The 12,157-nt window shown below is 43.6% G+C and overlaps 1 protein-coding gene across 1 annotated transcript in view; it reads right to left on the reverse strand.

Moving 5' to 3' along the window:
- The window catches only part of FAM133B (family with sequence similarity 133 member B), a 28,717-nt gene that overhangs the window by 12,663 nt on the left and 3,897 nt on the right, over positions 1–12,157 (reverse strand). The window contains exons 2-6 of the mRNA XM_030550564.1: positions 10,773–10,870; positions 3,316–3,394; positions 1,564–1,638; positions 1,350–1,382; positions 859–927 (exon numbers count right to left, since the gene is read on the reverse strand). Of these exons, the coding sequence (XP_030406424.1) occupies positions 859–927; positions 1,350–1,382; positions 1,564–1,638; positions 3,316–3,394; positions 10,773–10,870 (354 nt within the window). The remainder of the gene's footprint in view (positions 1–858; positions 928–1,349; positions 1,383–1,563; positions 1,639–3,315; positions 3,395–10,772; positions 10,871–12,157) is intronic.

Genomic DNA, 12,157 nt, shown 5'->3' on the forward strand with positions numbered 1-12,157 from the left:
TGTATACTTCCTTTCTTCAAAGCATCACTTGAAAGCCACCTTGGGGCTTGCTTTATAACCAACTGTTTCACAATAAATCAAAGGGATTGCTACTAGCACTCCTTCCAGCAGGTTTGCTATCTCTGTAGCACTCAAGTCTCTGCTCGCCTTCTGAGTGAAGTGCCTGTGCTAAGGGACCCAATCATGGGCTCAGAGCTCTCAACTCCTTTTGAATTCAATGAAAGCTGGGGGCCCGCAACAAACTGTCGGACCAAATGTTAATGTTACACAATAGCAGAGACCACAATTGTGAGGCCAGAAGTTAATTATTTTAACAAGTTTGAGTATTGCATATTCATTATATTATCATGTATTAATTTGGTTATAGGAAATATCAAGTCTTTAACTCATTCACCTTTTAAAAACTAGTTATAGTTTTCAGATCTCACAGATAAACCAATAACCCTTCAGATATAATTAACAGAGTACTAAGACAAATTATCTAAAAGGCTACTGTTCCTGAGATGTATGGCCATGAATGGTTACTAATAATCAAAAAAAAATGATGGCCTCAGGCCTGCAAAGACTTACTTGTGCTTAACTGTATGCACTAACAGCTCCACTGAAGTAAATGGGACTGTTCATAGTGTGTAAACAGATGCATAAGTAGTTGCTAAATTGGGGTCTCTGTTAAAATGCTGACTAATCTACAATCACTATTTCCATGTTAAAACAAGAACCATACATTTCTTCTTGAATGCACCAACCTAATAACAACCTGAATAAGAGAGTAAGTGGCACCAGCAAATTCTAGAATTATACACTAGCATATTTTAAAAGAAAATACAAAAATCACAATTCTGGAACATTAGTTCTCACCTCATCATCAGAATCAGATGAACTGCTGGAAGAATCAGAGCTTGATGAAGAAGAGGAAGATGAAGACAACTTGACCAAACACAACAAAAATTAAAGCTTGTGAGATGAAGCATTTTGTCTGTTTGAGAAATAGTTAAAGGAACATCCAAATACTCTCTCAAATTTGTCTCTGCATTTGCAAATATTATCTACAGTGATCTTAGTTTCAAGAGTCTAGCCTGCGGAAATTTTCTTAAATTAAGCTGTATGAGTGATATTTCCTCAAACAAGCAAATGTATGGCATTTTAGCCATATTTTCTATTTTTAAAGTAAGACCTTCTTATTTTTAAATCTTTTCCCCTCAAATACAAACTAAACTACTACTCTCAGATAACAGGTAACATAAGCATAGTTACTTAAACATCTATGTAAAATTCCAAATTACAGTCTTATTTTGTCTTTTCAGGAACTCAAGGCACATAAAACTTAAAAACCTGAAAACTTTGCTCACCCTATTTGATTTCTTCTTTTCCTTTTTCTTTTTCTAAAAAGAAAGAGACAATTTTGTTACATTATATCATTGTCTCTTGACATGTCACAGACAAGGAAAGTCATTCTGAATTTGCATTTTGACTTGTGTTCTTTGGTGATAGCTGTTTCAGTGCAAGAATGTCACATCAGGAAAATCCAACTCATGAATACTTTAGCAGACTTAAGATATTTACCTCTTTCTTTTTGGAGGAGCTCTCATTTCCACCTAATAATTTCTCCCTGTGTTTTTCTAGTTCTTTCTTCCAATTCTGAAAAACAGTGATAGTGACCATTGGCATAATTTTCAAACCCTTGATGTTAACAAGAACCTTTGAAATATTCCATCTGTGTCAGAGCCACCAAGTATTATTTTTGCAGGTTTTAAAAAGATAATTCAACTAATCCTAAACCTAGGGCATTACATATTTCATTTTATATAAGCAGATTAATATTCGTTTGAGCAAAACTTGCTAATTTGCTCCTTGATCCGCCAGTTATTTAAACAAAAATATAAACACAAACACCTTAATTGACTGACTATCTGTATTAGGATATGAAACTTACAACTGTAAATACATATTTCACTATAGCAATGTGAGGAATCTGCTTTTTAAAAATCAAGTACCAATAAATATGAGTGTCTCTTTATTCAGAGATGGTGGGTAAAAGTCTGGACAGCCTCTGATGAAAAGATTTCACATTTAGTATAGAGGTTCACACAGTATTGCTTCTGTAAACTGAATGCACTGCACCCACAGGGGGCTCCTTGTATTCTTTCTCCACCTCCCCTACACCACCAAGCTTCCTGTGTGCCACCCTTATGGAAGGGTCTAGGCATCAATGGCCAGAACCCTAAAAATTTTGGAGGGGGGGGTCAGAAAACCAAAAGGGGGACACCTGGAGCCCCTGTCATCTGGTTAGCACAGCCACAGCTTCACACACCTCTGGACTGTCTATCATTCAGGCAACTGGCTGATAGCACCCATCACCTTCCAACAGAACAATATCCCCCTGCTCATCCTCCCAGTAGACTTTAATGTGTCAAAACCCTGAATGATGCATCTCTGAGACAAATAATAATGGGTGGGTTGGAATGGAGATGCGCATACAGCCCCTGGTGTGGGTGGGAGGATGGGAGACCCTGGTATGGTGGGAAGGTGGCATGGGAGACACAGAACTCGGGGAGCAGGGAAGGAGAAGAATGGGGAAACTGATATGGTCAAACAGGGGTTAAGCAGAGCTTCTGACATGTGGGAAAGAATGGGACCCTGGTAGGGTGAGAAGGTGGAAGAGTGAGCACATAGAATCCAGGGTGGAAAGGGGAGATTGGGGAATGTCGTGTGGCTGAATGGGGGGGTAAACAGAACGTTGGCAAGCGGGGGCAGAATAGGGGATCTGATATGAGAAGTGGCGGAATGGGGGACCACAGAGAACTCCGGCAGCGGGAGATTGGGTGGGAGTTACAGGGAGTCCCTGAAATATGAGGGGGATAGGAGGGTGGTACACAGGGAACACATGGAGTGGAATAGAGGGATGCAAGAAGCCCTTGGGATATGCAATAAGCTCAGCTAAAGAAGCTATGAGGTGTGCGGACCTCTAGTGAATTTCAAGAACTCGAATTCTATTCAGGTGGCACCTTTTCAAAACTAGACTTGACCAGATATATACTGTAGAGAACAACAGGGGAAAGGAAAAAATGGTTTTTACTCTGTACCTGCTGTAATTCTAATTTAAATATTTTAATAACAAAGTTAGCTCATGAAGAATCTTACACACACACACACACACACACACACACACACACACACACACACACACACACACACACACACACACACACACACACACACACACAGCTTTTAATCCTGCTAATGACAGTGGAATACAAAGGATCATTCTAATTTTTCTAAATGATCCACCAGCACAAAATTAATCAAACCACAAACCTCATTCATCTTTTCTTCAAACTCAGCCAATGCCCTTGATCCTTTCTTTTTCTTTTCTAGTTGTTCTTTCACTTCTTCCCTTTATATAAAAAATACATAGGTTTTACCGATATCTATACATCCAAAAAACCTGAACAGACATTAAGATTTTTTTTTAAATTTCCACTGAAATGCACAAACAGTAATCCAAGTTGTTTCTTCAGTTTATCTTCAGCTGAATTTCCCATGGAAGGAGAAAGAGAGTTATCTTTGGGTTATGTTAGACTTTAAGATATTATGTAAATTGTAAGTCCTGCAAACAAATTCCCGTGCAGGGCCCAGTCCTTACTTTGATGATAGGTAATGTATGCTTGAATTTGATGTATTATAAAATAATATGGATTGAACACAAGATAATTTCAGTAACTCATCTTAAGAGATGGTATAATTCTTAATAAGACAATTCTGCAAGGTAGAATTCAATTCTAAAAATGTATCCAGAAGAATTTCTTTCCATGTGTGATTCTGTTAAAATTCTAAAAAAAAACTGGTGAGGGCACACCCACAATTCAGGTAATATTAGCCATGACAAAAAATAGACATGTAAAGTTTTTCTATTCTGAGGCCTGATCTACAGACAAAGTTAGGTTGATGTAAGTCACCTTGCATCGAATTATATCACGTGCGTAAACTCAATTTGTCTCAGGTCGATGTAAGCACTCTCTTACAGCGAGGCAATAACACCACCTCCCCAAATGGCACTGAGCCATGGTTGACCTACTGAGGTCAACACAGAATGAGTGCATGACCTACGTCAACCATAATAGTCCTCCAGCAGCTGACCCATAATGCCTGGCAGTGACCGCTTTAATCACAATTGTGAACTCTGCCCAGGGGATCCTCTGCCCAGCCAATCCCACCAGGCAAGCATGGATAAGCCCAATGAAGGGAAAGGAACCCCAAGCAAGAGTGCATATGCATTTTCCTAACAATGTTCAAATGTAAAGACAGTGCTCGATCCCCAACCAAATTAGCAGGACACAGGCATCACACTGTCCAGAGTGGATCACAACCGTGGGTGCCAACCTCAGGGCAGAGTAGGGTGACCAGACACGGGCATCATGCTGTCCAGAGTGGATCACAACCGTGAGTGCCAACCTCAGGGCAGACTAGGGTGACCAGACAGCCCGATAAAATTGGGACTGTCCCAATTTTGAGGATTTTGTCCCACGTCCCAACCAGAGAATGGTTGGGATGCCATTTGTCCTGATATTTTGTTTCCTGGTCATCAGTGGCAATTCGGCGGAGAGTCCTTCAGTCACGGACAGTCATCGGGTGGTATTTCAGCAGCAGGTGCGTCTGTCTTTGGCGGCAAGGTTTATTACCCCCTGCCGAAATACCGCCAAAGACCGTCTGTGACTGAAGGGCTCTCTGCCGAATTGCTGCCAAACTCCCGAATGAGTGAGTGTACAAGAAAAAAAAAAACCAACCCAACCCTCCTGTTCCCCCCCCCCGCCGCGGTCCCGATATTTTCCCCCTAACGTCTGGTCACCCTAGGACAGACTGTCAAGAAATAGGGCATGAACCCCAACCTTAGATTTCACAAACCAAGTAACAAGTGTGAACTCTTCAGGCACTATAACAGTCTTAATAGGAAGCCACAGAGAGTCTCCTTAGATACTCTGATCTACCTTACCACCCAGACAAGCCTGCTTCTGTCATAAATGGTTCTTTAAACCAACAATCACAATAATATTCAGGTTACATACAATCCCAAAGGACCAGTCATTTACCGCTAAGTCAACTATACTAAGATCTTAAACCAAAGACAATGATTGTAGCCAATCCTGTAACAAACTAAAGGTTTATTAACTAGGAAAAAGAAATTAGAGTTATTTACAAAGTTAAAATAGGCAAACGTACACACACTAATGAGGTACAATCTCAAGTTCAAAAGGTAATGAAGCTTCTATAATAAGCAAGCTTTTATGTCTTTTAGGGCTAACCCAATCCAAGCAGCTTGGGGACCTTCTGCTTATGTTTAGGAATCTTTGCCCCTCAGAATCCAGACATCATAAAGATACCAATATCTCCTTAACATGCATTTTTTACTCCCTTCTCCCAGCATTCAGGCTGTGATGGGACAGGGGTTGTGCACATACCCTCTTCAGAGGTGTGGGAGAAGCAATCAGCAAAGTCTTTTGTCCACAATGGTTTGTCTGATGTCTGTAGAGCTTCTTTTTGGGGGGAAGAAGATAACACCTCTTGTGATAAACTACCATTTCACATTTGGTAATGGGTCTCCCCTGCCTGTGGGGAATTTACAGTATTTGGCTAGGCCTACACTACACAGCTTTTAGCAACATGGCTGTGTTGCTACAGCTGTGCTGCTAAAAGTCACACAGTGTAGCCACTGTTTATCGGCTCTCCTGCCGACAAAAAACTTCCACCCCCAACAAGTGGCATTTCCATTGTCGGCAGGAACACTCTGTTCACACTGGCGCTTGTCGTGGCAAAACTTTGTCTTTCTGGGTTTGTTTGTTTTTTAAACACCTCTGAAAGACAAAAGCTTTGTCGTTCAATTGCCAGTGTAGATATAGCCTTAGCAAACATTTTTATAGCTACAGAGCGAACATTTAAACATTACCTTATAACATGGCATATCATAAGTAGGATTAATACATGCAGCATCCTACAAGCATTCCATAAAGTCTAAGGGTATGTCTACATCTACAATTTTGCAACACTGGTTTTTACAGCTGTATTAGTACAGCTGTATAGGGCCAGCGCTGCAGAGTGGTCACACTTACAGCAACCAGCACTGCAAGTGGTGTTAGATGTGGCCACACTGCAGCGCTGTTGGGCGGCTTCAAGGGGGGTTAGGGGAACGCGAGAGCAAACCGCGGGGAAGCAGGTCTCCTTCCCCGCGGTTTGCTCCAGTGTTCCCCGAACACCCCCCCCCAAGCAGGTCTCCTTTCCCGCGGTTTGTTCTCGCGTTCCCCGAACCCCCGTGCAAGCAGGTCTCCTTCCCAGCGGTTTGCTCCGGTGTTCCCCGAACCCCCGTGCAAGCAAGTCTCCTTCCCAGCAGTTTGCTCCGGTGTTTTTTGAACCCCCCTGCAAGCAGGTCTCCTTCCCAGCGGTTTGCTCCGGTGTTTTTTGAACCCCCGTGCAAGCAGATCTCCTTCCCCGCGGTGTGCTGTCGCGTTCCCTGAACCCCCGTGCAAGCAGGTCTCCTTCCCAGCGGTTTGCTCTGGTGTTCCCCAAACCCCCCTGCAAGCAGGTCTCCTTCCCAGCGGTTTGCTCCAGTGTTTTTTGAACCCCCGTGCAAGCAGATCTCCTTCCCCGCGGTGTGCTGTCGCGTTCCCCGAACCCCCCTGCAAACCGCAGGGAAGGAGATCTGCTTGCACGGGGGTTAGGGGAACGCGAGAGCAAACCGCGGGGAAGGAGACCTGCTTCCCCGCGGTTTGCTCTCACGTTCCCCGAACCCCCCTGCAAACCGCGGGGAAGGAGACCTGCTTGATTACCAGAGAGGCTTCCTCTGGTATGCTGGGATACCTGTTTATTCCACGGAGGTCAAGAAAAACGCTGGTGAGTGTTTACACCTGATGACCAGCGCTGGATCACCAGCGCTGGATCCTCTACACCCGAGTTTCAACGGGTGTACGGCCAGCGCTGCAAACAGGGAGTTGCAGCGCTGGTGATGCCCTGCAGATGTGTACACCTCCTAACTTGCAGCGCTATAACTCCCTCACCAGCGCTGCAACTTTGTGGTGTAGACAAGGCCTAAACAAATTCTTATAACTCTAATATCTATTTTAACAATACTAACACACAGGTGAGCCAGACTACTTTCCTGCTATGTATCTGTCTACGTTCAGTGAGGCCTAGGGGCCTCGACATGACCTGGCACCTGGTCTGCTGCCATCACAACAAGTATCGACTTTTCATTGTTTTATGTTTGAGATGAGGCAATGGTACAACAAACAGAGGTAGAGTTGTCATCTGCATTTCATTCCCCTGTAGGGCTGGTGGGGAGCTGGCATGCGGAGCAGTTTGTTTACGTACATAGGGATGTCTCTTGTAACCTCCTGAGAGATCTCATGGAGGCACTCTGCAATCCTCTCCTGAAGGTGTCTAGAGATAGCAGCCTTACTTCTTCCTCCGTGGTAGGAGACTACCATGCCTGACTTCGGCAGGCACCATTACAGTAAACAGGCTGATATCATAGGAGATATCAGCTAAAGTCACCACTGCCTGTGGAAAATAGTGCCTGGTACTCATATACATGGAAATAGGGGCCGAAATTTTATTATTTCATGCAACCAGTGGGCCATCCTCCCCATGGCTGGGGCTGCAGGATGGTGCTGTGCAGACACTGCAAAGTCGAACTGTTAATAAGCGAGTCTTATTTAAAACTTTTATAGGAATAAGGGAAGGGAGTTTTGAAACTTATTTTTTGGTGTCTGTTGTGAGTGTAAATCCAATGATACATCAATCTGCTTTAGTTGCTACCTCTATGGCCTTGAGTGGTCCCCTGTGGAATGCCTGACCATGATGAGGAGGATAAAAAGTGGGCTAGAGAGGATATGTTCAGCGAGATCCTGCAATCCAATGTTGCACTGGATTGTAAACAGAGGGCCTGGAGGGTAAATATTTCAGAAAGTATGGAGAAGGAAAGAGCAGACAGGAGAAGGGCTCAGGAGTCCCTGCAGGAAAAGGAGAGGGAGATGCACTCAGGCAGCAAACACAAATGCTGCAGACTCTTGTTGACCTACAGGTCCAACAGTCACATACTCACGTCTCTTTGCCATCAATGAAGAACTCCAATTTAGCAACTTGCTACAGATCCAACATTCCATGTGGCATCATGGGCTGAATCCCTATCACTCCATGCCAGGGAACAAAAGTAAGGATAACCACAGCCTCACATGCACTGACGTGGGAGAGTCACAGATGGTGTGTGTGAAGCAAAAGTGGACTGAAACGGACAGGAATGTTTTCTACCTTTCTAATTTTAAAGTTGGATTCTGTTAATTTATTTTAGACGTTTTTATTGTATTTTTTTAATTACACTTTTTTTTGCACTGTTTTAAGTATGCAATAATTTCTTTGGAAATAAATATATCTTTATTACTACACAACATATATTGCAGAATGCCTAGCTCTACTCAAAGTACCAACTATGTGTAACTCTACAGGACAACAGAACTCACAGGTTCAGTGAAAAACAGTGTAACAAATTATAAATGTACAGCAAGCACCACATAATTCATAAGTTCATTAAAAGACAGCACGATATTCATAAATGTACACTAGGAATTAACAATTCTTAACAGCCCCTAAAGCTTAAGGGTGAAGGAGAGTACAGCCCATACTACCACATCAAAGTTCTTTTTTCAAGGGCTCTCTCAGCTGCTAGCTCCAGGCTGAGCTCATGATTCTTGTGTCTGGCTGTTCAAACTCAGTACACAAGCACTCCACCTCCTCTTTCCATCCCAACAGCAACTTTTCCCCCTTTGCTTCACAGATATTATGCAGCATATAACAGACAGTTGTAACTACTGGGAATTTTTCTCACTGAGATCCAATCTCACAAGTAAATACTGAAGGGACACTGGATGCTGGCAATCTATCTAAAGCACATTCAACTGTCATTCTGCACCTGCTGAGCTGATAGCTGAATCTTTCCTGAGTGCCGTAAAGGTGGACAGCATATGGCTTCATGAGCCAAGGAAGCCAGGGTTAGGCAAGGTCCCCCAGAATCACTACTGGCATTTCAACACTGCCAAAGATAATCTGCCGGTTAGGAAAGAAAGTCCCTGCTTGCAGCTTTCTGCAATCCTGTGTTCTTAAAGTTGCAAGCGTCATGCAGCTTCCACACGGATATCACTAAAGCATACTCGGTGATCCATCTACACTTGAATAATCAAAGAAAAGTATCCCTTTCTACTGATGCTTTCTGTAGCTACGCGGGCCCATGCCAAAATAGGGAAACGGGTGCCATCTATGGCCCCACTGTTGTTCAGGACTCATTTCTACAAATCTATCCACTATGTCCTGCATGCTACCAGAGTCAGAGTCCTGCACAGCAAAAGACAATTAATGGCCCTACACACTTGCATAACAACAGCTACCACTATGGATTTTACAACTCCAGAATGATTTCCCACTGACTGCTAGCAATCTGGTGTTGCAAGCTTTCACACTGCAATCACTGTCTCAACTGTCAATGCAGCTCTCATTCTGGCGCCTATGCCCTGGAGGGATGAGGCGAGCTTGGCACACGGAGCCAGAAATCAAGTATCAGAGGGGTAGCCGTGTTAATCTGGATCTGTAAAAGCAGCAGAGTCCCGTGGCACCTTATAGACTAACAGACATATTGGAGTATGAGCTTTCGTGGGTGAATATCCACTTCATCAGATGCATGCATCCAATGAAGTGGGTATTCACCCACGAAAGTTCACGCTCCAATACGTCTGTTAGTCTATAAGGTGCCACAGGACTCTTTGCTGCTTTTACGGATCCAGGAATGTGGTCTTTTGCATTCAAGAGCTCTGCAGCCACTGCTCGTCCTCCCAAAACTACATTTCAGTGTGATCCTACCAGTCAGTGCTTGTTTCTCCAGCCCAGAAGCAGTGCTCCTAGCTGCTCTGTGAATGCCACCAATAGCCCTGAATTGATTTTCACTGTCTCTCAGCAATCTATCCTCAAAGGAAGTATCACATTGCAGTTCTTTCTGTGGGTCTGCAAATAGTAGAGGACTGTTCGTCCTGCGTTTGCAACTTTCATGACAATAGTGCAGAACTCTCTGGGCTCCAGGCATGTGTCACAGTTGGTGGACAGTGAAAAGTGCTGTGCAGGTTTGTGGGATTTAAAAGAAAACATGTAAACATTTTGGGATATGGATGGCATTATGTGATGGAGAAAGCTGCATGATGGGAACTTGACCCCTTGCTCCTAGTCATCCCTGTGTGACTCATTTCTGTCCTACAATGCACTGCAGTTTCTCAAAAAACAATGCACCAGACAGTGGCACACTGGGATATTTACAGATGTTACACCACACTGCATTGAGACAAGCAGGAGTGGTGAGTATTTGCAGCACTGATGCAAACAGCCAAGTATGCATGGACACGCGCAATATATTAACTGCAGTGATTTTGCGTCAAAGTATCTTGGGTTAACCAAAATTTGTAGTGTAGACATGGCCTGAGAAATTGTTGCTAAAAATGCCTACGGATCAATTTAATATATTTCTTTTCAGAAATGGTTGCTGAAATACCATCATCTTACACTGTAACCATTTTAAAAAAATATAAAATTAGGACAGATATTTAGAAAAAATGCTTTGGCCAGACACTAGGAATCCCTTTATAAAATATCACGGTGTATGTTGGGAAGGAGGACACTAAGCAAGATAATATCTTTCATCAAAAAAGTGGTTTGCAAAAGGAGTAATCAGATATTTCCACACTTACCATGTTGGCCTTGGTCTGTTCAGGTAGTCCTGTATTGTTGGCCCTGCAGACTGTGAAGGACCTCGTGATCTGGCCATGGCTATAGGATTCATATAAGCCTTGGAGATGACAAAGCAAAGTGAGAAGTAAACTGAGTTACTTTGCTGCAGAAACAAAAATCCACATATACAATTTTCCTTACTTATTGAAAACAATTCTGACTATTGTGTCTTATAGATGGAAGGCATTTAGCCAAAGAAGATGATGTTTCAAGCAGACAGGCAGATTCAACACAATGTTTCCAATTCAGAATTACGTAATCTACTTAGCCACAAAAGGAACAAGGGCCTATCCAGTGGTCTAGTGATACTTAGCGCTTCTTTTGTAAAGTGCTTTGAGATTTCTGGATGCGATGCTCTATTATAAAATATTAATACAGTGCCATTTATCCCTAGTCTCTTACTCTAGGGCACAGCAAAGATAGTACATTCAGGCCTTAGATTCACTTTGGCCAAAAACAAACTGATGGTGGCACACAACCAAGACCGCATAAATTAGTGATAGTTTTATTATGTGGTAATATTACTACATATGGGATTTGTTTTAAACTAAACCCCCTAATATATGTAAATAAACAAAACTTTGGTGAATTTAGCAGCATTTAAGTACTAAATCATATGTTTTAACCAGGGGTGAAATTAACTTACAGGACTTACTGGTAGGGCCGGAGTCCTGAGGGGGTGTGTGGCCTCACCTGGAAGAGGCGTGGCCTCAACTGGAAGAGGCGGGGCCTCTCAAGGTTTAAAGGCCCTGGGGCACGGGCTGTGGCTGGGAGCTCCAAGGCCTTTAAATCACCCCGGGGCTCCCAGATGCAGAGGTGGCTGGGAGCCCCTGGGGCTCCGGCTGCTGCAAAGCCCCAAACCCTTTAAATCCCCCCTGCAGCTCCGGCTCGGGAGCCCCGAGCCCTTTAAATCCCGGCCCCAGCCTGGCTGCTGGAGCTACGGGGGGGGATTTAAAGGGCTCGGGGCTCCCTGCAGCAGCGGGAGCTCTGGGCCCTTTAAATCCCGGCCCCAACCCGGCTCTGGAGCTGTATCGGGGATTTAAAGGGCTTGGGGCTCCCCGCAGCGGCCAGAGCACCAGGCCCTTTAAATCCCCACTGCGGAAGCCGGTGCAGCCCGGCACGGCGTACTGGCTCTTGCTGGTACACCGTACTAGCTTACTTTCACCTCTGGTTTTAACTCCTAAAATATTCACGTTAACAACAGATCAGTTATAATGGTTTTAATAATCAAATTTTGTCATCTTTTCCTCCTTTTCAAGTCTGTGTATTCTCTTTTTATGCACTTCAAAATGTGGTAAATGTTATAAATCCACATATTTAAAAAATCCCCAGTTTACCTAAGCAA

Source organism: Gopherus evgoodei, chromosome 2 (assembly GCF_007399415.2).
Source record: "Gopherus evgoodei ecotype Sinaloan lineage chromosome 2, rGopEvg1_v1.p, whole genome shotgun sequence".
Classification (NCBI taxonomy): domain Eukaryota; kingdom Metazoa; phylum Chordata; order Testudines; family Testudinidae; genus Gopherus; species Gopherus evgoodei.